Here is a 27,157-nt window from a genome sequence, read left to right as displayed (position 1 = left end):
CTTATTTTCATTATTTTACAAAGCATTATGGTCCTTTAAAATAAATAAACACCACACTAACACTTCGTGTAACTCTCCAGAATGGAATGCATATTTCTTCATACTTTTGTACAATGAACAAAATGAGCAATATGAAAATATAACAATGGATGGAGACTGTGATAAGTGAGCAGTAGTTTTACATACACTACTTAAGGGTCACCCCATCTGAAACCAAACAGGTTGTAAAGCAGATGTGTTAGAATCAGTCAGTTTTACTTTTACATATGGATAAATATTAAAATACCTGGACAGACCAGACGCAGCCATTGTAGCCTTCGCCTCTGTCTGCTATTGTCCGCGTGTTGCATCGAACCATTAAAGAGGGAGCAGAAGTGATGGCTCAAGCTATCTGTTAGTTTTTAGAAAAGAACTCAGAATTACGAGGGGGAAAGTCAGAATTGTGAGAAATAAATTCGGAATTCCGAATGGTTTTTTTTGTTTGTTTGGTTTTTTTTTACGTGACCGAAACAGGCTAACACATGCGTGCACGCGGCCCTGCAGTCTCGTGCCTTTTTATGGGGATCGGCGGGGCGTTTACCTAAGCTAATTAGGAACACCTGGCACACGCGTTCAATTTACCGTGACAATGTGATTCATCGTTATAAGAACGAAGATGCGAACAATTCTGCGGTTTAAGAACACGTCATGAATCTGACGTAGACTTTTTCTTAGGACCTTTCTTAAGAACAAATTTAAGAAAAAACAGAAAGATATTGGTGAATCAGGGCCATTGATACAATGGCAAAAAAGAATAAAATTGAAATTAAAAATAAAAGAAAATTCGGCCAAATAAAAGTAACAACAATAATACTAATTAAACTGTCTTCTAGTGATCATTATGTTCAAAACCCAATTTCTGTGAACTGGTTGCCATTAGTTAAATATTAAATTTCAGTTTCGGGGTGGAAGTATTCTATTAAAAGAGGTTGACAGTACACATAGACAGAGTGATTGGCCACCAATCTCAAAATAGCCAATTTCTGTTCAGAACACATATTAACCAATAAAAGTGAGCCACATTTGTCTGCCATGAAGTGGGTTTTCTTTGGACCATATAGATTAAAAATCATGCCATTAGTTTGGTAGTTTTACAAGGTATCTGATGAAGATAAAACAAATTGTATTTGCATTACACATAAAACTAAATTACTTCCTGGGAATAAGCAAAACAAACCATTTTCAAAAGACAGGATGGGGCACTTTAAACCCCACCTCGAACAGTAAGTCACTTTAAACAAAAGTTTCTGCTAAATGACTAAGTGTAAATGTAACCTGTCTTAAACTAGAATAATGTGGCAAAGCCAATGTGATAAGAAAAGATACTGAAGGCGTTATTTGAGAGAGCACCATTGTATGGCACAGACCACCTGAAAGTTGAGGGAAACTGGGCAGTCCTTTTCTGTCCACTCACGTAATCAAATGGCACCAAATTCCATTGTCACAGCTGATTATTCAGGTTGAAGATTTCTCAGAAACAGCTAACCTGCTTATTAAAGCCAACCGTTGGTCATACTTTTGATTGTTCATCAGTAACCCTCAGGTCAAATGAGCTGATGTTCCAGAGGTTCAGTGCACAAGGCTCAGTAAGAGTAGCAGTCCACAGCTGATTGTGATGGCTGTCCTTGGAAAGTCCTCAAGACTAGCTGCTTAGCAAGGTTCTGCAGTGCTATATTGCATACCATCACATCATGGCCTTGTGATCAGTGGTTAAATCTACAAAAGTTTCAGTAGCTTCAGAATCATAAGAATTATATTTTGAATTTTCATTCATTTGCCAGACCCTTTCATTCATAGCCACTTGCAAGACCTTCATTTGGGTTGAGTAGGAAGCCATGTCCCCATTGTAGCATACAACCTCTCTATGATGGAATGTCAGTAGTAATAACCATAAGTTCATAGTGTTTTTTTAATTCATTTCTATGGTTTGGAAAGTTCACATTGTTATCATTTCACTCACAAGGTTATTTTGTTTTTCTTTCTTGTTTTTTTTTTACAATATGTCAGTTTTGTGCGAAGGTTTTCCTCTTCAGTAAAAGTCAGCGCAGTCTCTTGTGAGTTAGAAGGGGGAAGAGAAGCCCATTGTGTGGAATTTGCTGCAGTCAGGCTTTGTCAGGCCTCCATTCTCTGTGGTATTGTGGTATGCAGAGCCTGAAAAATCCCTAAAGCTTTGCTAATTTGCACAGGGAGATTCAGGGGCTGATAATCAATGAAAGGAACAATCTTAGCCCCTTTCCCTTCCTGTGTCAGTGCTGCTGTAATGTCCTATATTGTTCCATTACTGAACATGCTATGAAAAGACAAATTCAGCCACAAAGATGTGTAAGATGTCAAACAGATGGGGAATAGCTTTACACAAATAACACATTTTTGTCAACAGCTCAAGGAGTTTAGAGTAAGAACATGTTTCAGAAGCTTCACAGATACAGGGATATATTTTTGTGACTTATATAATTACCTGTTCGATGAGGCTTATTTTCAGGAAATTAGAAGTATGTTGTTTTCCTTTAAATATTGCAGTGGTTTCTTAAATCATTTAATTTTTCTGATAAGCATGTTGGAGCAGTCTATGTGAACCAGTTTATGTGTGCTTGTTTTGAAACTTTAATGTGGGTGTAACTCCTTGGGCCTGACCTTTTGTTTCTGATATCTGTGTCAAGGCCAGTACCAGGCACAAAGAGCCATGCTTGGTCAGGTACTGTGTGACAGACCGGACATCAGGCTTTTCTGGGTTTAACCTAACACAATCAGTCTTTTCTTTCCTGAATGACATTTTAGAGAGCTTAGAGAAGTGTTTTTCTGTCAGGGCACAAGTTAGTTTTCACTGCTGTGAATGTTCAGCATATAACAGACCTGCACACCGTTGCCAACTGAAGACTTATTGTGTCTGCCTGACTGGAATGTCATGGAGAGAAACCTGTCAGAGAGAAAGAGAGAAGTCTGTACAATCTGTCAGGAAGTGTAGCCTGAGGCAAAATCAAACATAGAATGGCTTATAGACACACGGTATGTAAAATACATTGTATGATCTATTGAAATACAGTGCATACTACAAAGAAACTGTCGTTAACACGAGTGTGCGGTATACAAAGAAGGTTGTACTTTGTCGAGAATTAGTCCATGAATGCAGTTAACTACTGCCAGTTGTACCTGAATAAAATTTCAGATCATGTTTTATATTGTTTGACTGTATGTCATCCTCTATCGGATAACTGATCTTGAAGCACCTTGTTGGCAGGATCTGTTAGGTCAGCACAGATCTGATGGAAGATGTCACACTGTAATTTAAGTTATGTGTGGCTTGAATGGTTAAGAGTGAGTGGATTTTAGCCTCAGTGTATGTAGCTACAGTGCACCGCCTACACAGTCTGTCTGTGTCTCTTAGTGCAGGAAAACTGCCCAGTGTCAGCCACAATTACAACTGGTTATGATATCACACCATTCCCTTTGTCACACTGTGCATTTGTTTGGTGGAATTGCCCTAGAGGAACTCTATCTTAAAGTAGGTTATGAGTCAGGAAAAACCGGAGCTCTGTGAATTGGAACTGAAGGACACAGCACATGCTTATTATACAACACTGTTTAACAAATTAAAGAGGTATTGGTGTAATGATCTATTTAGACATTTATTTTCATAATAACTCCATTTAAAGCATATATTTTGAGTTCCCTCACCCCAGTCCCTCACATCACCCTTTCCCCACGACCAAATAGGGCTGAGCAGTGATGGTATTCCAATGTATTGTAATTTGACTGATACTCACGTGGCTCTTGTTTGGAAGATAACGCCAATCACAGTTTAGCTGGCAGACGTAACCAGCACAACAAACCAGCACCATCTCCTCTCCCTGTCTCTGTCACTCAATCTCATGTTCCAAGCTTATCCAAACAAACCTCTGGAAATGCTCATGAATGGAATTATCTGTCAGGTCAGACAGTGGACCCACACTCTGTTTTGACAGCTCTGTTAGCATCCTCCTGTCTCAATATGCGGTCTCCACAAAGACACATTCTCAAGGGAACATTCAGTGGGCGGCCTTAAGTCATCTCTGGTCTTGGGTATTTTTTTTATTGCACCCTGTACAATCGAATTAGTTCATTTTGCTCAAATGGACACTGGCTTGATTGACTCAGGCAAATGATACAAAGTTAATTCACATTATGTTTTTACACACTCAGTATGAATTAAGCAATGTATATTTAGTAATTAGTGATGTATAGGTGATTTCGCAGCTTGGGCTGAAAAACGTGCAACTTGCTGAAAACTCTTTGGTCGTCAAGTTTCAGCAGGTCTTTGGAGCCGTCAGTGTTCGGTCTGTCTCATCGCGTACATTTCAGCGCGCCCTACAGAGAAGATAACAATTCACCATTGTCAGAGGTACTCCATCTCCGTTGTTACCTAAAGGCATCCCAGAAGAGGTTAAATGGAAATGAAATCCTGAGCATACTTTCAGCATGATACAGCTTCCCAACTCTCATAACATTTAGTGATGATCTGTCTGAATAGATTACAGTTTTGTTGTATATGTCACTATTGCTTAGTATGTCCCATTAAAAAAAAAACAACAGGGTAACATCATCTCATGCCTAATGTGAACAGACAGCATTTTAGTAGATGGTGTAAACAGAAGTTGGACAGATCATCCACATCTGCCTTTGCTCTGGACATCAGCTGTATGAAGGCAGGATGCCAGTGACTCCCTGTATCGCTTGTGCCAAACATAGCACCTGGTTAATCAAACCATGACCTTTAAAGTCTGAAACACATCATGCCAAGAGAGCAAAGCACACAAAAGGAAAATAGTGTTAAGTTGTATTATAAAGAACTATGAGTCACTACCTGTTTAGATCCTTCTAATCTTGTAGTGTTTGTGTACTGGAACCTGTCGCATTGTCCGTTTGTTTGTCCCAAAGTCTGTTCAGATCAGCTTAGATAATGTGGATGCCAGAACCGTGGTTCCTATTCACCACGTCTTATCTTTCGTCTCCTTGTGGCCACTACTCAGTAAGCAACAGATAATGTTTTTCCTGTGATATCAGCTGAGACTGAGGCAATTAGCGCAAGAACCTGAGATTAGTCTGGTAATTTCCCAGGCAGTGGTAATAGGTAATGCATTGTTACATATTAACATAGTAACATCATATTCGGGTTGCTATTCAGAAAGTTTTCATACCTTAAAGCACAAATTAACAGTAGTTTGTATTGATAACATAGTTGCACAGCTTATAATGAAACATTTCTTTCAGAGTTTGATTTTTGCTTAAACTGTCTATAAACTGAAATGAATAGCGCAGAAGCACAGGCTTTTATTGGCGAAAGTAGATACTGAGCCCATTTAAACAGCCAGCAACAGTAACAGGAACAACACAAAGTGCCATTTGACACATGCAAGTATGTGCAAAAGTGCAAACACCCCTGACATTAATCAGACTGACAATTTGGGACTTACAGTATGGTTGGAGATTGGCCTTTGTTTGTTCCTGTTTTGAAATGACTCAACCTGCCCAGTGCTTCTCTCTCCCCCTCTCTCTCTCTCTTCCCCTCCTACCCTCCCTTCTTTTCACCTCCTTCTTTCCCCCATCCCTCTCTCTCTCTCTCTCTCTCTCTCTCTCTCCCTTTTTCTCCTCCCCATCATCTCTCTCTCTCAGCACTGAGATACACTTCACAATAGTTGGCTTTACTTTACACTCACATTTCTTTCTGTATTCAGTAGAGAACTCCTTATACCCACCGTGGCTTTGCATTGCTCCAGTATTAGTACTCAGCTGGTTCTGACAGGGAGGTGCAGACACATACCAAGCATGCCCATGTAGCTTTGTGTCTAGTTTTGTTGCTTTCATGTGCAGTGCAACAGATGTTGATGATTTGTGTTAATGACCATTTGATGTTTAGTGATGATGATTTATTGATGAAACTCAGTTCTTCCACCCTCTTTTTTTCCCACATATTTGAGATATGCAGTGCTGTGTTCCTGATACATTCTTCTAAGACAGAAAGTGGACTGTTTGTACCAAGAGAGGATGTGCTTTAGTAATGAAACAGGCAGGAATGCTGGGTGTAAAGAAACGGTATTTTAAACATCTGACTTCAAGCTTCAGTCTGAGAATAGCATTCATAATTTAAATTTAGGCCAGAGTAATGACAGGTATGTATTAAAATTTGCCCTCGGGATGATTAAATATCGGGTTTGTACAAAAGGTTTCTCTGTTTCGATTGTGTGTGACGATACACTTACTTTATTGTTCATTTGTGAGTATGTTTGACGATGTGTCACCTCAAGTGAATGTGGCAATCAAACGTTCCTGTTTTCATTTGAGTGTGACATAGTTTTCACTCGACAGTTAGACAGCGCTGTGGCCTCCCTGGAAAGGCACAGCCTGAAGCGGGATGGAAGGATTCACGAAATGCGAACGGCCCTTGTCTGAGCACGCCTCAGCCCTGCCACCAAGGCTTGGTCTGTGAGGGGACGCCTTATGATGAATGAGAATGTGCGTGTGTGTGTGTGTGTGGACGTGCATACGTGTGTGTGTGTTTGTGTTCGGGTCCGTTTGTCTTATTTCTGCAGCTGCCACAACCCCCCCCCCCCCCCCCCCCCCCAGGCACTGGCAGCTCCCGGGGAGGAGAAGATTTCAGATCTAGTGTTGGTAGCACGTCTCACAGTGAAATGTAAGCAGACAAGTCCCAGCCTGGTGACCAGGCAATGAGAGAAAACATTTCCCCGACCACACTCACACTTTCCGTTTTCAAGTCAGTTTTACTGGAGAAGGTGAAATCCAAACAGCTATTAATTTATTTTGGCAGCTACTCAGAGGTTTTCCTCATTTCATCATGGGTTTGGATTCACATCAGTTGGCACGTAACTATCAATGTTGGGTTTAAACAACTCAGTCTATGCCAGCCTTCTGGAACTGAACCTTTTAAATATAGCTGCAAGATTGCACAGAAAATTTCAAGTGATGAGAGCATAGGAAGATATTAATACATGTTCGTTTATGGACATCTCAAAGCGTTGAAAGAACAACGTTTCAGCATTGTACTCACGTTTTGTTTTGGTTTTTTTTTTCCTGTCAGAATTCGGCCCCAGCAGAGTAATTCCAAAGGGTTTTAAGAACTTATTGAGTCATATTTCAAGTCACTGATAACGCTTTACTTTTTTATTAGTTAGATGTGCTCTTACATTACACCACAGAGTGGAAAAGAATGCACACGGCCATGGTTACAGCAACTATGTGAAAGGAAATTACTACAGGAAAAAAAAGTTGCTCTATAATGGGATCCATACGCCGTATGTTGCTTTGTGGAATAGTTAACCCAAAAAGTTTTCACAAAGATGTGAAAATGGGTCCTGTTTGTTTTGTATCTAACATTTTCACTAAAGAAAAATGAGGGGGGAAAGGAATTCAAGATTGAAGGATCTATAGTTTTATTATTTGGCCCAGACTGATGTTATGTCTTCAGTAACCAGGCAACAGGAACATACTGGCCTTTAGTGTAAAGTTAAGTTTAAGAAAGAGCTTTCAGAACACTTGTGACTAATCCAATTTTGCAGAGATGAAACAGAAATCATACATATCTCTTAACAAGTATTTCTTATCCTGTAACAGAAAAAAAAAACTTGGAAAGATATCTGTCTGTATGACCATAGCACCAAACTAAGTGTAGTTTTTCAGGAACACACGAGGACATTTTTTGTCTGTATGGCGTCTCAGGAACAGGTCAAAATTAGACTCTGGAGACACTCTTCCTCTGTTATGAGGAAGAAAGCTCCACATCTAACAAGCTTTACATTCATCTTTGAAAATGGTTACAGAGCACATAAACAGCTGGGACTGATTTTGGTCTGTCTCAAACAAAGTGAGCTGCTGCCTTGTTTCAGTTTATGTGTTTCCATATCAATTAGTCTGTTCACCCATCAGTGAGATAACATGGCTCCGGGGTGCTTGTGTTGAAGAAAGGATTTGAGGGCTAGAGTCTGCTCCATAGACACAATTATCTTCATTCCGACGGTGTAGTGTGCAGCCTCTCTTTGTCTATCCTTGTCTTGTCTGTGGTTTGTTTTATGTGGGTGGTTTTCTGTGAGTTTTTCCTGTGTTGTTTTTTTTTTTTTTTTTTTCGCTGTGTTTATTGTTGGAGCTCAGATCATGGGAATCACGATATGGCCGGCTGAGTGGTGATTTGACGTCCAAGGACACCGCTCTGTTTTCCATCTCTCCTTAATAGTAAATCTGTGATCAGCTTTCACCTTACTTACTCTCGGCCATTATTAGGCTGCTGACGTTATGACAGAGAATCGGGGTATTTTGTTCTTCATCCAAGGACACAGAGTAGAAACAACTGGTTCTATATTGCCGCAGCTTTTTCTATCAAGCTGCGTTTTACACCGCATGTACTGAAACCTACACTCCTGTGTTGTGTTGAGCAGACCATAGTTCCTTTGTACGAATGTGTTATGACGACATAAAGTTTATGGCGCTCTCTTTTGAATTGCAAACTGTTACGACTGCATTTTAATACATATCTTCTCTCCCTTTGTCTTGCAGAGACCTGAGATTCAATAAAATCAGGGACTTACAACCGGGTTCCTTCAGACGGCTAAAGAACCTCAACACGCTGTGAGTGGCCATCTTTTCAGCATTTTGGTTCTCTTCACATTTGCATTGGCGCACACGCTGTACAGTTGTATCATTCAGCTGTTAGCCTCCAGGTCTTCCTCCAGCAGCAGCGCATTCCCCTCTGTCTCATAAACACAGGTCACTTAATAAAGTGTGAGAAGTTTATTTTCATTCTGCACCATTTATCACACAGCTGGCCCACCGGTCTGCTCACCATGTGGCCCTTTGGGCCTGGTTTAGACTGAACAGAGAGGAAAAAGGCAGAGAGGAGAGACGCAGCATACCAGACGAGAGAAAGTAAAATGGAAAAGGATTGCTAAACATACCTAAAAAATTGGAATAAGCTTTTGTATTGAGGCTAGAGAATGAAAAGGTCCCGGGACTGAAGAGCACACGAAACCATTGGTATCTCAGTTATAAGACAGAGAAATTGTAGATAACTAGTGTTGAATGCCTGTCATAGCATTTACATTGTTTTAAACTGTCCTCTGAAATCAGTGCTGTCTCAGCAGAGAGAGAACAGTTCTTAAAGGCATTCATATATTTGCCTGTTACCATTCTGTCTGTCTGTGTGTGTCAGTTATGTGTAATTAGAGATCTGTTGTTTTATTTATAAACTTGTAACACTTGTTAATGAGTATTTCATTGAACATGCCCATCCCATAGATGTCATGTGCAAAGTCTTGAGGCAGTGGATATTCTGGTGACATACACAACATATGTTGATAGTTTACCTTTAGTCTGACAGATGAGAATAACACATATTCGTTCAAGTTGTCTTTGAACTCTGAGACATGTCCAATATTAGTGTCTCCTTCGAGAATAGGTGTCTGGTTCGTGCTGAAAGAGTTTTAAAGTGGTTGTGTGTTTCATCTGGAATTCTCTCACTATGCCAACTGTTCCTCTAGAGTATTAGCCTGCCTCTCTCATAGCGCTCACTAAAGTGTGCTAAGTGACATCTCATGGCTACTGGCAGCATCTTTTGAAACCAAAACATTTTTAGAGGTTAAACAGTATGGTGTAATATTCTAATGATATAGTACTACTAATAAAATGCTACTAATGACAAACTATGCTACTTATAATAAAGATATAATTTATATACGTGTCTACCCAAAATAATATATTCAAAATACCGCAAAATTGTGACGGTGTGCTCTTGGTGACACACATGCTGTGGAGATTTCTATTTTGTGTTGTCTTTAAAGACTGGGTTCTACTTTGTTTGGTGGAGCAATACTGTGAGTGCTAATCTATTTTTGTCTTTTTTTGAAGACTTTTGAATAACAACCACATCAGAAGAATTCCAAGAGGAGTGTTTGAAGATTTGGAGAATCTAAAATATCTGTGAGTTTTTGTTCTGTCTTTTTTTTTTTATTATAGCTGGTTTCATTTACATGAGTCTTTGTATTTCTGATGTGATGTCATTGAATAAAAATTCCAGGAAATATTTTCATTCAAAGCGATATTTTGAATAATCCTGAACAGTTTATGCTATTCTGTTGTGGCTGCAACAGACGCTCTGATTACTCTTCAGTCCTATTACTCAGCTCTTGCCTTGGTTTGGGCAGATATTTTAATCTGGATTGAAGCAACCTCACATAGAGCAGAGTCAGGCCAAAGAAGACATTTAAAAAAAAAAAAAAAAGGTCCAAAAGGCCTCTTTATATAAAAAGTGCTCTGTGTGTTTAAAATTCTCTACCATGCCCCGCCACTCCGGAACACAATAATGAGGTCTCTACTGAATGTACCAGTGGGCTCCTAAGGAATGACAGCACAATTGTGCAGCTATGAAGTGCTACTCCTCTGATGTGTATTCCTGTAAAATAAACTAAGGTCTGCAAATTTTAGAATGAAAAAAAAAAATAAACGGGTTGTAAGAGTAGAATAAAATCCATTTTTTCCCTTTCATTCTCTATCAGTATGCAAAACCCTGTCATTCTCTATCAGTGTGCAAGCTAACTAACTCTAGATTCAAGGGCTTACATTTGGAGCACTGTGTTCATGGTGCATTTAAATGTATGTCATAATAAATATGGGATTTCCTGGTGATAAAACATAGATGTTCAATGTACGCGTCCCTTTAACACGTGCTGATGAAACCTCTTCCTGTCAGTTTGTCGCTCTTAATTGAAACAGTAAAACATAAACGTGTTGAAAACAAATAGGGAAACGGTTTTCTCCTTATGTGCTTTTCTGACATTTTTTCAGTATTAACAATTTAGACTGCTGTGGTTAGAGACAAGGTGCAGGAAATGAACCTTGAGACAGATAAGTGAACTTTAATGACATGGCTCTGCACTGCTGTCTGTCTGAGAGCTGTGACCTAAAGGCATGGCAGAGAGCAGAGACGGCCTGCATAGCTTTGCCTTGGACGGCCGTGATGGAGTTCCTGTCTCTGTTAGTCACAAGCCCATTAAACAGCCATGGCTCTTGGCTCTGCTGAGACTACTGTCTATGTTTACACTACAATACATCAAGTATGTCTGAAATGGCTCAACTCCGCCGCACCAACTTAATACGACTCATTTCCCTGCACGACCTGACTGAGACGTGTCTTCACATGAAATTAAAACATGTATTACAGCCAGTTAATAAAAGTGAGGCATTAAGTATGTAATTAGTATGGCGTACAAAGAAAGCAACAAACTTGGGACTGATTTAATTGTATCTTTAAGAATTTGCTGTTTTAAGAATACATGATTTCAGGTGCTTATATGTCACACACACTTTCTTCATCTTGCCATGAGCATCTGAAATACATATGAAAACTCATGACATTAGACATTATCAAAACCATGCGAAGAAAAGAATGTATGTTACCTGGAAAACACCGCCATGAATGACTCTGAGTTCTACTCGTCGGGCCAAGCTAGTCACCCCTGTCAGCGGAAGTTCAGTTTCAGGTCACTGTTCTTCTTACACTAAAATGTTTCATGCTGGTGACAGCTACTGCACTAACCTCTTAATGGTTGTGTATGTTCTGTGATTAGAAGAGGGACTATATCTGTCTCTATGAGCTTGTTCTGAACTACTCACTTCTCCAAGACTGCCCTGTAGCTGTGCTTTCATTGAAGGGTGGAGTGACGGTCCCAAGTCAGTTTTGGGCCTCTGTAATTAGCAGTCATGTTCTTTTAAAAAGGGCGTTTGATTGAAGACAAAACTCTGACAAAGCAGTGTGTTATCTTGGACCTAGCCCTGTTATTCCTGCATTCACTTCTGTATTGTCTTTGAAGAGCTTCATCCTAGACATCATTGTTATTGAGGACTTTCATGTAGGCATTAAAACCTTTAGAGTGACAGTCTCACAGGTAGCCTGAGGGACATATTTTATACAAGAGGTAAAAACAAAGCTCAAGTCTTTAAGGGTCTTCTTTATCCCCAGGCTGTCCTTTGACTGTGCTTTAACTTTGTCTTCCTTATAAACACTTGTTGGAACATTGGTATTAGATTTAGTCGTTGTTCCTTGGATTCAGATACATCCCATGATGTAGTTTGAGCTTGATACCCATGGGATTATGAATCAGTTTGGTATCTGGGAAAACCACAATAGTCACTCTCTCAGTGATGTGTATGTTATGAACTGTGGACTATTTCTGTTATGCAAAACCCTTTAACGGAAGTTCAAGAGCTTTATATTTTGTGTAATGAATGGTTCCTTCACTTTTGTTTAAATTTTGAACTCATTCAAGTTTTAAAAATGTAATTGTCCTGTTCAGTGTAATTGTACTTTTGTGCTTGCAGAAATTTGATCTAAATGCCATTTGATTGTGATATTTTAATTGGTGTATTAACTATGAGGTGAATTCCAGTGATGGACTGGAACTAAATGTATTATAACTGCAACAGTTTTGCGACACAGGGAGGAGGTCATGATGTCTTGGAATATTTAACCAAAGCCCCCAATTTCATCCCCCCACCCTGCCCCCTCTCCCTAGAGAGAGGACGCACGTCTCTCAGTTCCTGTTTCCCACAGATGCATGATGTCATTGAACATCTATGTGTCATCAACTCCCAAAGTTAATCTCCCACTAGCATTTTTCATTGATAAAGCCAAAAATTCAGACTCCCCTAGTTTGAAACCACTGCCCCACCTTTCCTCATAAACTTATGAATTACTCCCACGGTGAATTTTTTTTACATGCCATTTCCAACACTGCAATGCTAAACAGATTTCTCAGTTTCAGCAGTCACACTGATAGACCAGGATATGATTTCTTACTGGAAAGACACACTTACTTTATTGGTCTTGTTCACTGCGAAATCTAATTTGTTGTTTGTTAACTTCACTTAAAAACATTGTGCAAACTCATTGCTTTGACTGAATCAGATATGTTACTAACTGACCTATTGTTAAACCTACTGCAAGTTCAATTAGTAACATTTATTGAACTCAGTCAAAACTCCAGTAACATTAACAGTTGGAGCTGACAGTGCATTATGGGTGTCTCACCAGTAGTACGTCCAGAAGCCTTAATGCATCACAGTGATGTTACTCTTCCAAATATCACAGTAGATCTGTTTGAAACCTGCTTTTGATCAAAGGATGATCTTCACATGTGTGAAAGACAGTGTGTTCATGGAGCTTTTCCTCAGACTGAAATGAGTATTTGATGTCATAAGAATGTACTAGTAATAACAGAAGTGAGTAAGATTATTCCACACCTATAACACACCATCTGTTTCTATCCCTACATGAATCCTATGACATCTTGGATATGTATATATACTATGGTTACCACATCTGTTTCATTTAAGTACAATTAACATAATGGCTCTTATAATAACAGTCTGACTAGTGTGTTGCAAGAAGAAGACAACCCAGGTATACACAGTACTGATATTTCTGTTTTGTAACAGCTCACACACGATGAGACAGTAAAGTTCCATGAGTAGCGCTCTCTGTGTCCCCAACGTTGTCACTTGAGTGTTTTACTAACTTCCTTGATTATTTCTCCTTTCAGCTATTTGTACAAGAATGAAATCCAGTCAATAGACCGACAAGCATTTAAGGGGCTTGTCTCTCTAGAGCAACTGTAAGTGATCTTTCTCCTCCACTCTCTGTTAAAGTCATTATATGCCTCCTCCTCTGTCATTTTTGAACCCACAGTGGTGTTTGGTAGCTTAATTGCATGGCACAGCGGTCAGTCTTGGCAGTAATCGGCATGGCGTTTATTTGCTAAAAACCCCTTATTTTCATGCCCACTGCCTATGCCAGGACATTTATTTCAAGTTCATTTGCGGGGAGACACAAATCACTTTGTATTCAGAGAAACGTGTATAAAACAAATTCTGTGCTAATTACTTGCGCTGCTCCGTTTTTAGTGTCAACCCGCTGTGCCATGCACTCAGGCCCCTGCATACACTGCCTCCACCTTTGCCCTAACTGTCGCCAGCCCCCTGCCCGCCCCCCCCCCCTCCCCTTCCCCCCTCAGTGTCCCCTTCTCCCCCTTGCATGCCATAAGTTCTCCCAGCTTCTGCATGTCTGTCAAATTACGTCATCACATGGGCAAACATTCGGCTCATTGTTAGCTGAGAGAGAGGCGGAGAGGGAGCCGCGGACCAGAGTTCATGCAGTTGACTAGTTTAGTGGATTTGAAGGTGCCTCATCTGTAGCTTTTCGCTCTGTATCTCAGCGCTCTTATTTATTGCTGCGTCCACACACAGTGACCAAGGTATTTGGACTACCTTTGTCATTCTTTCCCTCTTTCCTGAATTTTTAGGTTATCCAAACCATTTGGAATAACTTAGTCCACTAATTGTGGCATTTCGCTGTGGTCAGTCTGGATCGATTTCCCGACAGTGAGCTACAGATTGATTTCTGTCGATTAAAACTACTGACTGAGGACAAGAATAATAATAATAAAAAAAAAGAATTTGTATCCCTTCACGTATTTTCCTCAGCTGTGCATGTCTGTATCACATTTGCTTTTAAATATGTGTATAGATCACCAAACATTAATTCAGTTACGTGTCATCCTTTTTAAGCAAATCACATTGTCACCCTGATATCGTTCAATGTTTCTCATTTTGCTCAGCATCAATAACAGTCATAGGTACTGCCCTCCTCTCAGTTCGTAATGCTTTTCTTTCCATTGTCCTTCCCATTGTGCCCTTGCTAACATTGCTTGTTCAATCCGACATCAAGCCGCCCCCCCCACCCCACCCCCACCCCCCTTTTCTAGTATTTACTGTAGACATGTTGTCTTTTAATTTATTTTATGGGCTGATGTAATGCAGTTTATGGCCATTTCTTGCACTCATGCATTGCACATGTTGTAGTTGAGCCTGGGGCAGCTTTCTGAGTCTGAGTCTATCTCTGTGCAGCTGAAATGTATTTATTAGTTGTTTAGTGTTTTTTCAGAAACAGCCACAAGATGTCTGAAGTCCACCTAAGGATACAGCAGGAATTATTGCAATAAATATTCCATGCACTAAGGTTTAGTTAATGTATAACGTTTGTGTCCCATCCAGTGGAACCTCTGTTTTAATATTATTGTCAAAATTTGTAAAGCAGTAGACTTGGTTGAGGAGGCTTTGGTGCTCCATTTTCTAATGAGGCCTTTTATATTTGTGTAATACATTTCTACCTTAGGCTAATTCACATTTTATAGCCATCCATGCTCTTTTTGAACGTCATCTGCAGATATAAAAATGGTATAAATGCAGATTCTTTTGCGGTTCATATGCTGGTATCTATAACTCAAACACCCTGACCTGCACTTAAACCGTGTGCTCTCTTCTCATCAGTTCTTTACAGCCCCATTCAATTAGCAGTCTGTTAACAGTTAACAGCGTTTTCAAAAGTGTTCAAAATCTGTTTGTTTTGATATGGATACAAACAAGCAAGAGATACAATATGGCGAAAAGGATTAAACGAAGCCTAGAATCACCAATAGTCATTTCTCTATCAGAGCGTAGCATATGACACAAGTGGAGGAAAAAACAACAAGTGTGTTAGACATGGCTGTGTGTTAGACATGGATTCTTGGGATTGGCTGCGAACAGGCTTGCAGGAATGGGAGCACTCTGTTCTTGCCAAGAAACAGTGACAAATCATGTTGTTGTGCTTCCTCCAGGATGTTTGGCCATTCCTGAGTGTGCGTGTGTGTGTGTTTGTATGTTTGTGTGTGTGTGTTTGTGCACCTGTGTGTGTGTGTGTGTGTCTGTGTGTGTGTACGTGTGTGTGTGCGTGCGTGCGTGTGTGTGTGCGTGCGTGTGTGTGTGTGCGCGTGCATGCGTGCTCCCTCAGGCATTTGTAATGACTGCAAGTAATTGCCCTTGGCTGCTGTCTGTTCTGCTGTCCTTGTTTGTCCTCTTGTCTTTTTGCATGGCTCGCTTTGTTCAAATGAACACAGTTTTCATCCACGGCTTGCAGTGCCTCCATATGCGGTTCAGTAATGACCACAGCCTTAAAGGAGTCACGCTAAGTGATTCCCATGCTTTACAGCTTACTCAGCATTTTAAACTGAAATTTTATTTCAAAAACAAATACAGCATAGAAGACTTAGATTTTTACAAAAATGGAGGTATTTCTGTGACATATTCAAAATTTACTTCACCACTATTAAATTATATGGTGAGATATTCAACTTGAATCTGTTTTCACTTAACACTTTCAGTAGTGTCAGTATCAGAAAGTGCTGGACTGTTTAATTAATGTTCTGTTTGGTTAAGGCTCTTGAATTTTCAGTTGACCTGCATTTTTCATCTTGCCCAAAAATCTGAAGACAAGTGTGTACATCAAGTGTGTATGACTTGTTACTCTCTCACGTTGCTCAAAAGGGAATTTGGGGGCAGAGTGTCTCAGGTATTTTTCAGTTTAGTATGAGTTCTTAGGTGGGCACTTTTTATCAGAGAGTGTTTGTTTAATTGGGCACAACATAATGGACATTGTTGTAACTCAGACCTCTGTCTGTAGTCTAAATGTACTGAAATAGCAACAGTATTGCTATGACTTAAAGGCTAATATTCTATAAAAACAGTTATATGTTAATGAACATGTATATTAAAAATAAATAGCTTGTAATGTCATTGGGGGTTTTGGCATGTTTTTGTCTGTTTTCTTTCCTCTCATAGATACCTGCATTTCAACAACATCGAGTCATTAGAACCAGAGTCCTTCACTCACCTCCCGAAGCTTGAACGCCTGTAAGTACCTCAAGGACAACCCTTAACCATTCAACTCCCAGATCCTTCTGACAGAGCAAAAAAAAAAAAACCCTCCCCGGTGGATATCTGTATTCATAAACCTATTCTGTCTTTAGAACCATAGAAATACTACAAATCTGGTTCATTTTGAACGCCTTGGCATCTCTGGCGAACAGGGAAGACATTAATACCAACCAAAATGGCCGTGCGGTTTACTCTATCTTTTAGACCTACCCTGGGATGACATCCAGAGATTCCTCTAACATGATGACAACTCAATTTTCTAAATGAATGCCTCATGATTGCTCTATTCCAACAGTTGCTTTTTTAAGTTCAGAATCAGATCAGGTTATAGGATTTGCTACAAGGACAGCTGGGATTCCAAAAGCTGTATATAGAAACTTTAAAGGCTGTTATGCAGTTTGTGTCTTTTCCTCACAATGCTCCATTGTAGCGGAAGTGGTCCAAACATCTCCTGTACTGAAGCTAGCTTCCTAAAATCCAGAGTCAAAGCTGGCTCTTTCTTTAAGATTCAAATATGTTTTGGACTCAAGCTTGCTTCTTAAGGGGGATCTGTAGCTCTTACTAATTGCTTCCATAAGGAGACACAGATTAAATTAAAGTCATCTGGCACAATGTAAAATATTGTAGCCCTTGACCAACTAAATATTGCGACTGGAAAGGGTGTGCTGGAATTTGCACTCTCATTTTTCCTCTCATCTCCCTCCTGCCATTCTCACCAGATGTGTAGGTTTCATACTTGATCTGAAATCCCTCTTTCTATTGGTTGCCCCTGGAAAACTGCTACACATGGTCATGGGGCCCCTAGGAGGTTCAGGGGTTTGTTTGGAAGGTAGGGGGTCACCTACGAGAAGGACAGAGGAGGAGGGGTCGCGACACACAGAACGCTGGCCGATGATGTAACCATGTGCCTCTCAAAAAACGAACAAGCAAAAACAGACAAAAGCACTTTTTCAGCTGTTTAATAAAGAAAAGTTGTTTTGTTTTTGCTTTGGTTTTTTGTTTGTTTGTTTGTTTTTTGTTTGTTTTTTTACATGCATGTCCCTTCCACATTATTTTTTTATTTATCTATCATCTGTTTTCTGTGATGGAATTCGAGCAAGCGGACACATTTTAGACACACTGGAATTGAGTTTGACTGGACGTATGTTGTCTTAGATAATAGACTAATGATACTGAAGCTGACAAATTAGCAGCTTTCCCTGTAAATTATAGCCACATTGAATGTAACCTTTTCCAGTCTAGTTTTTAATATACTAATTCAGCAAGGGACAGTGGTGGTTTGACAGTCTCAATTTGTTTGTCGTTGCAGTTTCTTCAAAACCAATTTGTATTATATAATACCACAGCGTAATTTGTTTTACAGAATGTGAATCCTGACTTCTGTCTGCTGTTTGAGTGTTATACTCATACTCAGCAGGGGCGCTGTGGTTGATAGTCAAGCATAGCTGTCGGCTAATGTTCCTAAGGAACATATTTCAGCTTTTATCTGTATTTATTGCTTTCTTTTCTGTCTTGCAGATTTTTGCACAACAACAGGATAACTCATCTTGCACTGGGAACCTTCTCCCATCTGCAGTCTATGAAGAGACTGTAAGTACTGAAACTGACTACAGCTGTTCACTTTATGAGAACGTGAACATCAGGAAGGGGCAAAGGAAGAATAAGCTTTGTTTGAACAAGAACATGCACAGACACACACAGACACACACACATACACATGCACACACTTGTGTGTTGCTTCGCAAAGGAGCACATGCTCTGTGTTTAGTGTCTTATTTCAGCGCGATTTAGAGGCCTTTTCAGTGTCTCCGAGTAAAAACATGCCTGGCATTTCCTTCTGATCTCAACAAATTTTATTCCAACTACCAGACAACATTTTAATAAGCACTTTCTTGTTGAATAGGATGAGGTATTACTGTATGGATATCATCGAAAAAGTATCGTTGTTCTCCAGTGACAGTCGGGGTTTAATAGCAAGCTGCATCTGTTTAAAAATGATTTGCCTCCTCAGAAGTTCAAAGTGCTGTCATGAAAGTAGTACTGGCAAGAAAATATCTGCACATCTCCTCTTTCATTCTGGTAATTGTAGTACACTGTGAAATCAACAAGTTAACTTTACTCGAAAATATCATGCAAATGCTTAAGTTAAGGTCATAACATTCTCTGTTTGTATGTCTTTTGTTCTCTCTCTCTGCACACGTGTGTGTGTGTGTGTGTGTTTGTGTGTGCGTCCGTGCACGTGTGTGCGTTTTTGCGTGTGTGTTTTTATCAGGCGTCTGGACTCGAACACACTGAACTGTGACTGTGAGTTGCTGTGGTTGGCTGATTTGTTGAAGCAGTATGCTGAGTCAGGTAATGCCCAGGCTGCAGCTACCTGTGACTACCCCACACGTCTACAGGGACGATCTGTCGCCACGCTCACTGCTGAGGAACTCAACTGTGGTGAGGACACCAACCCAACTGTCTGCACACGTACACGCGCAAATGTGCCATCACACTCAAATGCTCTGTCAGTCTCCTCTTGAAGATCACACTCTGCTTAAATTAGTCAGTGCTGAGCAATTCCACCGGAACTCAGTTCTCGCTCTCTGTGTAACAAAAAGAGCCCTTTTCTCTCCTTGTACTGTGTCTGTTCCCTCTATAAAAAGTACGAATATGCCCAGAACTTTTGCCACATTTGTCATGTGTCATTTTATGACTTTTACCAAAGCCGTTGTTCATTATTAACAGTGGAGGGCCGTTTACTGTAAGCAAACCACAAAACCACTGCTGTTAATTGTCTTCTCTGACTTGTTTATGCTTGGCAGAGTGACCAGCGGTCTAATGTCACTGTGTGCTCCACGGAAAAAATTTTTTAAAAGGCCAGAGCTTTACCAACCCCCTCTCCTCAGGGGAACCCAACATGCTTAGTCAGTCTGTTATTACATAACACACAATGGGTCCCTCATTGACCCACATGTCCTGTGTCTCTGTTGGGTGGCCGTTTCACCCACTCTGGCCACTCACTACCAGTAATTACAATGTCATTACAGTCATATATTGCCTTTAATGGGGAACACAGCATACTGTGGTGAAGCTAAGAGAGACCAAACACTACCCCTAAGAAAGAAAAAAATCCAGTGAGGTCCATGCCATGTGGCCAGACAGGCTGCCTCTGTGGTAGCGTGTGTGTATGTGTGTGAGAAAGAGAGAGAGAGACTCTCTGCGCATGAACTGTGGTGCTCTAGTGCTGATCTGTGTTCTCAAAACATAACAGCCTCAACTGACAAACTTCAAGAAATCCTCAATTATTTTTGTTCCAAAATGTGTCTTTCTTTGTCCCTTTTGTTTATCTGTATAATCAGAAAAGCTTGAGGTATCGTGCAGAGAGCTCGTTTAAAACCATTTAATTTCACATTATCTTTATGTAAGCTGTATAATTGATAAACAGGCTCACCACAAAAGGGAAATTAACAACTTTACCAAAATAAGTTAACTCACTGTGATCATAATGTTTAGTGAGATAGCAGTAATTAGACCCAGGAAGTGAGTTTGAACTAGTTTCAAGTTAGATTTATTTTACTTGACAGTTAGATTTTTTTCCTTTAAATCTATTCTCAGGTTTATCTGTTTAGCTTCCAGTGAAAAGTTAAATCCCAGAGCTGGCACAAAGCCTTTGTCACCATGTCTGTTGTCACTATATGTCTGGCACCTTGCCGAGACATTATGACTCGCCCTGTCAGACAGCCAAACCAGCCCCGCGGCATATGGAGCGAAAGAAAGAGAGAGAGACGGAGAGAATGGTTCTTTCCAGCTGGCACACACATTAGTTAAATCCTCACGCCAGCCTTCTATGGAGTGGTTCTCTGCAGTTTGCTTTCCCCTGGTCCATCTCTGCTTAATCTCTCCCTCTCTCTCTGTATCTTTCATCCCCTTTTTACTCTCCATCCACCTTATCATTTCTCCCTGACTTCCCTTTGCTTCCTCTTCTCTCTTCTTTTTGCTGTGCTGTCATCCAGAGGTCCCCAGGATCACTTCTCAGCCTCAGGATGTGGATGTAACATTGGGAAACACGGTTTATTTCACCTGCAGGGCAGAAGGAAACCCCAAACCCCAGATAATATGGCTGAGAAATAAGTGAGTGCATGAAACAGCCCTCAAAAGAACACAACACAGCACAACATAACGGTGCACAGCACAACAAAACACATTACATTAAAACTTAATTTGACACACCTTAACACAAGCTACCAACAACCATGTTCCCAGAAACATCCCAGAGGTAATAGAACATACATGATGCATTTCATTTGGAGAGCCAGACCAAAATGGCACTGAAGAGCTGTGTCTGGGTGCTGGAAATATGTCAGAAACAGACAACTCTCTCCACCTGTCCTGCAGCAACGCTCTGGATATGCGGGAGGACTCTAGGTTGAACCTGCTCGAGGACGGGACGCTGATGATCCAGGACACGCGAGAAACTGACCAGGGCGTGTACCAGTGCATGGCCAAAAACGTGGCTGGAGAAGTGAAGACCACCGAAGTAACTCTGCGCTACTTTGGCACACCCTGTGAGTCCTCCATCCATAACCAAACAGCAAACAATTCATCTCCCCTAACGACTGCTTTCACCCCAGGAGGTTAACGCACGAAACTTAAGGTCACAGTAGCTGTCTCACTGATGGATGATGTGTAGATGGATGTTCCTCTCTTTGCACTCTGGCCACAAACAGATGTTTGGCATTTCCTGCCTTTGATTTTAAGCCGTAGGCTTTACTGTATGTATTTGGCTTTCCTCTTTCAAACACCACTAACCTCAGGTCCCTGCAGACCTGACATAAGATCACATAAGATCAGACACCAAAGACGCAGATTTTCTTTTTTTTTCCCAAAATGAAGAGTACCAATAAGAAGGAACTGGTAATTTACAAGCATTTTTTTTAGCCATAATGTGCCCTTTCTGTGTGGGCTTTCTGCCTTTTCTATGTTAGTTTCTCTCTTAGGGTAATATAGTTTGGCAGTTCATGTTAGCCTAGCAATAAATATTAATGAAATGTGTAAAATATATGCGACATGCCTTAATGAACCACATCGAATTTTCTCAGTGTTTCTCTCTGAAAACTGAACACACTCTGTCGTGATAATGTCAGTTTAGCATTTTAGCCTGAGGCTCTGTAGTGTTTCGACAAGCAAGTTTCACTTTTTTCATGAGCCCTGACCTTAGTCTTCAGCTAGCATAGCTCTGTTCTTGAGCACTGTTAATACTGATGTTAACCTCAGAATAGTGCAGTTGTGCTCTTAAGCAGGGCTGAGACTGTCTTTAGCCTTGAGCTAGCATAGCTCTGCTCTGGTACATTTTATTGTGAAGCTTAGAATTCTACTCAGATTAAAAGCGTATTGTAGTTGATTTTGAGCTGAGGTTTCAAGAGAGGTCATTGTTAAACAAAAGAATATTTATTCCTGAGCAACAGACAAGTTTGGGGATAGTCCTGGAGCTAATTGATCCCAATTTGAAAGAGACCTGCTGATCTGTCTCCCTCAGCACGACCCAGTTTTGTGATCCAGCCTCAGAACACAGAAGTTTTAGTCGGGGAGAGCGTGACTCTGGAGTGCAGTGCCACTGGTCAGCCGCAGCCTCGAATCTCCTGGACCCGCGGGGATCGTAATCCCCTGCCCAATGATGCCCGCATCAATATCACACCATCAGGGGGGCTCTTTATCCAAAATGTTAACCAGGCAGACGGAGGCCAGTATACTTGCTTTGCCAGCAATAATGTGGACACCATCCATGCCACCGCCTACATCATAGTGCAGGGTAAGAAAATGAGAAAGAGAGATTTCTCAGTTTGGTGTCCTAAGTCAAACAGATAACAAATGCATGAATGACTAATTTTTTTGAATAAATTAACTAATGTGATTTAACACTTTATATGTACAGAAATTCTTATGATTGTGTTCGCTTTCTCCGATCAGAAACAATCAGCTGTCAACAATCAGTTGTTAACAGCGAGTAGATCAGCTCATCAAGAGATTCAGCACTGCGGCAGTTTCAGTATTTGTTTTTTTGTTTTTGTTTTTTTTTCTCTATGTTTATCTATCCCCAGCTGTCCCTCAGTTCACAGTGACTCCTCAGGATCAGACTGTGTTGGAGGGGCATACAGTGGATTTCCCGTGTGAGGCCAATGGGTTCCCCCAGCCTGTTATCGCGTGGACCCGCGGTGGTAAGAGCTCGCTCCTCGTTTCCAATCAACAACAGCCATTTCAGGACTGTAGAGATTTATTAAAGCTGTTCTTTGCGTCTATATTGGGCTCCTCATTGGTTCATTAGCCTTATGTGAGGTCTGTCAGGAGAAAATCAGATGCTGTTTGAGAACAGGATATGAAATCTTTTTTCCTAGTTCTTTAAATAGATCTTTTTTATTAAGAATTTCTGTTATACTGATGAGTTGATGGTTTAATTTTGACTTAATGAGTTTGGATTCAAGTCCTATTTGTAGGTGGTTTGCCAACTCAAATGTGTGCATTTTACCTTATTTTTTAAATTGCATTACCCTGACTGCAGACAATCTTACTTACCCAACAGGTAGCACTTTGCCCACTGACAGACGGCACGTGGTCCTTTCCACGGGCACTCTTCGCATTGGCCGTGTGGCACCACACGACCAGGGCCAGTACGAGTGCCAGGCAGTAAGCCCTGTGGGCACCGTGAGGGCAGCTGTACAGCTCAATGTGCAGCAAAGAGGTATGACTGCTTAATGACATGGAATTAATTATCATCCTTTAATTACAGTATATTCATTTTACAATAAATGCAGTGTTACAGCTCTCTGAAAACTGAGTTCTCACCATCACTGCAATGTGTGATTTATGAGATTTTAATTTTTAACTTATAAATTTATGATAAGAATGGATCAGTTTAGGTTCTTTTACTGTGTTGGCAATGTGTAAGAAGGTTTTTCCTTAATATTTAGTGTAAGTGATGAGTTGAAGATTTGTTTCTAAATTAGTACTAAAGAAGGGTTAAAGGAGAGCTCTCTTGTTGCTCCTCAGTAAAAGGAGGACTGGAGAAGTTCGAAGGTTGACTGAGAAGGAGTGGCATGGCCAAGCCTCTCTGACTAATTTGTCATTAACATAAAACTGTAGCCTGCTTTTACAGCAACAATACTGCCTTAGTGACAGACGTGTGGCTGGCTTTACCTCTCTCTCCATGTCTTAAACCGCCCTTGTTTAAATTACAGGCTTGTAGGAACAACCCAGGAAAACGTGCAGCTCTGTAATTCCCACATGTTCTCCATGTTGTAATGGTCGTTAACACAAACACTAAAGTACATGCTGCATAATGGTTGCTCTCATGAACCTAAAAAACCAATTTGCAGATCGTCATGGATTTTAAAGGGCACACATGCTATAGAGAGACAGAGAGAGAGAATAAGAAATCATGGAAATATGTTAAAATATTTTATTTCCACTTTGTTTTTGTTTTTTTGTTTTTTTGCAACTTGCTTTTAACTGAAAGAGTTGGGTGTTTAATGGTGCTATGAACACTCCCTTTTGATAAACTGCAAAATCAAAATAAGGTATTAATTCATTACATTGTATCTGCCACTTTCTGTGCTGAGCATTCTGAAAGCTTTTTGCAAGAACATATACGCTAGTTTTGTTGCATTCTATTAACTGTCATAGCACTTATTCCTGAGTTACTGCAGAGATAGCACGATATCTTGAGCCAGATACCAACCAACAGAAAACACCCTTCACTGATTTCACTGAAATTACACTGAGATGTCAGAGACACGAGGACTCACAGATTTGTTGTTGGTGCAACCTTAGATTCTCTATGGTAATACCTATAAAAATGATTCCCATTCACAAATGATTCATGAGTGGCTGATAAGATATAGTCTTGCTACTTTTTGTAGGATGTGTCTTTGTTTTTAAACCACTTCTATTGTGAAAGACTGTGAAGTTGATGGGGTGTGAGTGTGAGTGTTCGTGCGCTGTAATAATTAACACATGTTTTTAACCCGTCAGTAACGCCTGTTTTCACAAATGCTCCAAGGGACCTGACGGTACAGGCTGGCTCGGATGTCCAGATTCCCTGTAGTGCTCAGGGAGAGCCCCAGCCCATCATAACCTGGAACAAGGTGAGACTACATTACTGTCGAATACTGTAGGTTTGAGGTTCCAGTCAGCCAAGCACACCTGCTACAATCATTAACTGTACAAATCTTTCAAAATAAAAATTAAAGAGAGGAACAGGGACAGGGAGCAAAGGGGGAGAAAGATATGAGTATGTATAAGACAAAAGTTTTCGTGTCTCTGAGTAAGATGAGGAAAACTATATTTCTAGCAATAACTAATCAACTAGTTTCGATGTCATGCTGAGGGTAGAAGCTCAGTAGTAGTGCTCTGTTAAAAAAGTAGGTCAGAAACATCATCTGTCATTTTGACAAGCAAATGAAATCTTTTTTTTGGTGGATCCCCAAAAACTAGTCTTTTTTAACCCTACAATATATGCTCTTTATTTCCCCGTGTAGGATGGAGTCCAGGTGACAGAGAGTGGAAAATTTCACCTCAACCCAGATGGGTATCTAGAGGTGAAAGATGTTGGTCCTGCTGACGGTGGCCGTTATGAGTGTGTGGCCCGCAACTCCATCGGCTATTCCTCATCTAGCATGGTGCTAACGGTTCAAGGCAAGACAGCACTATTCTTAAGTTTATTTTCTAATGTTTTGGCAAAGGGAATATCTTACTAGAAGAATGCACTCACCCTGCATTTTAATGTTACTCGCATTGTCACACTATTGACAGCTGTATATTGCTTTAAGTGCTCATTGAGCTAAATGTTTTGCCTCAGATCAAACCCTCCTACTTTCTCTTTGTTTTCTGTCGTTCTCTCACTCTCTTTCTGCAGTTCCACAAGTGAGCAGGGAAGGTGACCCATTTGTCTCCACCTCTCTTGAGGAAGCTATTCGCAGTGTGAACAGTGCTATAGACTCTACCAGACGCCACCTGTTTGATGGGTGAGGCCTTTGCACAGCGAATATCACGTGTCAGCCAAGCATATGGACACGAGTGTTTTTCCTCTGAGTCATTATGCTGTAATGTCTAAGGAACTCCACACAGCCACAGTGTCCCTGACATGATTCACAACTAATTGGCATAGAAGACAGCTGAGCTTGCATTTGTAGGTAAATGCTGTCTGTCAAGAGGGAATTCCAGCCTGAGTCAGATAATTGGGAAGAATTTTTGTTTTGTTTTTGTTTTGCTTTTTTGAGAAAATGACAGTTTAATGTGTCTTTCAGCCTTCTTGTTTTTTTTGTGACGTAGTGAAGAAGAAAGTTTTAAAGGCAAAGTCTCATGGTTTTCAGGGCCAAAAAAAAGGAGAGATGAAAATTCTTATAGAGAACTCTTATAAAGAAAAAAAAAGTTGAGTCCCTAAAACAGAAAGAGGAAGTGTAGGACAGAAAATGTAAACGTGGGTCTTTGAATGTCTGTTGTAGAACATGGTTAGGATGCCAAGTGTGGAGTCAGCTACAGCTCAAAGTTACGTAACACCAGTGAACTAAACATTGCTGTGATGCAAGCAAGCTTTAAGTTGTATATATTTGTCCAAACTTTCTGCTAAGTGTGTTTGGAAAGACACTTACAATTAAGGCATCTCTTGGACCGTGGACATTTTATGTGGTATTCTCAGAAGACCTCAACAAATATTCACCATACAAGTCAACAGGCAAGCATGAACTTAGAATGTCCATATAAGGACATTCAAAAACACACTCTACAACTCAGAACTTTGGCTGTAACAATCAGCTATTTGTTATTCTCTTTAATCTCTTGATGTTGAAGATGAATAAAGTGAGAGAACAGTAGGCTATGGAACTTTTAATTTTTCACTCACTGAGTCTACAGATCACTTGCGGACAATGTTCCCATTTTTTAGATGAAAGTACTAAACAAAGGAGTGTTTTTTCAGAGGATAGAGAGGAGGATCATTTCACAGAATCACATCATTTTTTGGAATTTTTGTGTTCGCTTGGAAAGAAAACCTCAGGACACTCCTGTCTGAATTCACATGCTTCCTAACAGTTTGCTTTGATTTACTGTGATTTCTCAACACTCAACATTGAGTTGTTTGATTTTTTTTTCTCTTGTGTCTCCTAAGCTCTCCACGGACACCTGGTGAGCTGTTGGCCCTGTTTCGATACCCGCGGGATCCTTACACAGTGGAGCAGGCCAGAGCCGGGGAAATCTTTGAGCAAACATTGCTTCTCATCCAGAGACATGTTAACCAGGGCCTGATGGTTGACACCAATGGCACAGGTATTCCTGGGTAGACGCTGCATTGGGA

The 27,157-nt window shown here is 40.5% G+C and overlaps 1 protein-coding gene across 1 annotated transcript in view; it reads left to right on the top strand.

The window, feature by feature from the left end:
* pxdn (peroxidasin) overlaps positions 1-27,157 on the top strand; it is a 40,610-nt gene that overhangs the window by 3,964 nt on the left and 9,489 nt on the right. Inside the window, exons 2-16 of the mRNA XM_030780677.1 lie at positions 8,581-8,652; positions 9,928-9,999; positions 13,617-13,688; positions 16,732-16,803; positions 18,346-18,417; positions 19,100-19,269; positions 20,826-20,943; positions 21,208-21,377; positions 22,349-22,621; positions 22,911-23,027; positions 23,390-23,548; positions 24,838-24,950; positions 25,344-25,500; positions 25,721-25,829; positions 26,972-27,129. Coding sequence (XP_030636537.1) covers positions 8,581-8,652; positions 9,928-9,999; positions 13,617-13,688; positions 16,732-16,803; positions 18,346-18,417; positions 19,100-19,269; positions 20,826-20,943; positions 21,208-21,377; positions 22,349-22,621; positions 22,911-23,027; positions 23,390-23,548; positions 24,838-24,950; positions 25,344-25,500; positions 25,721-25,829; positions 26,972-27,129 — 1,904 coding nt within the window. The remainder of the gene's footprint in view (positions 1-8,580; positions 8,653-9,927; positions 10,000-13,616; positions 13,689-16,731; positions 16,804-18,345; positions 18,418-19,099; positions 19,270-20,825; positions 20,944-21,207; positions 21,378-22,348; positions 22,622-22,910; positions 23,028-23,389; positions 23,549-24,837; positions 24,951-25,343; positions 25,501-25,720; positions 25,830-26,971; positions 27,130-27,157) is intronic.

Source organism: Chanos chanos, chromosome 1, assembly GCF_902362185.1.
Source record: "Chanos chanos chromosome 1, fChaCha1.1, whole genome shotgun sequence".
Classification (NCBI taxonomy): domain Eukaryota; kingdom Metazoa; phylum Chordata; class Actinopteri; order Gonorynchiformes; family Chanidae; genus Chanos; species Chanos chanos.
The sequence above is the reverse complement of the archived record's forward strand: the minus strand, read 5'-3'. Positions and strand labels throughout refer to the sequence as shown.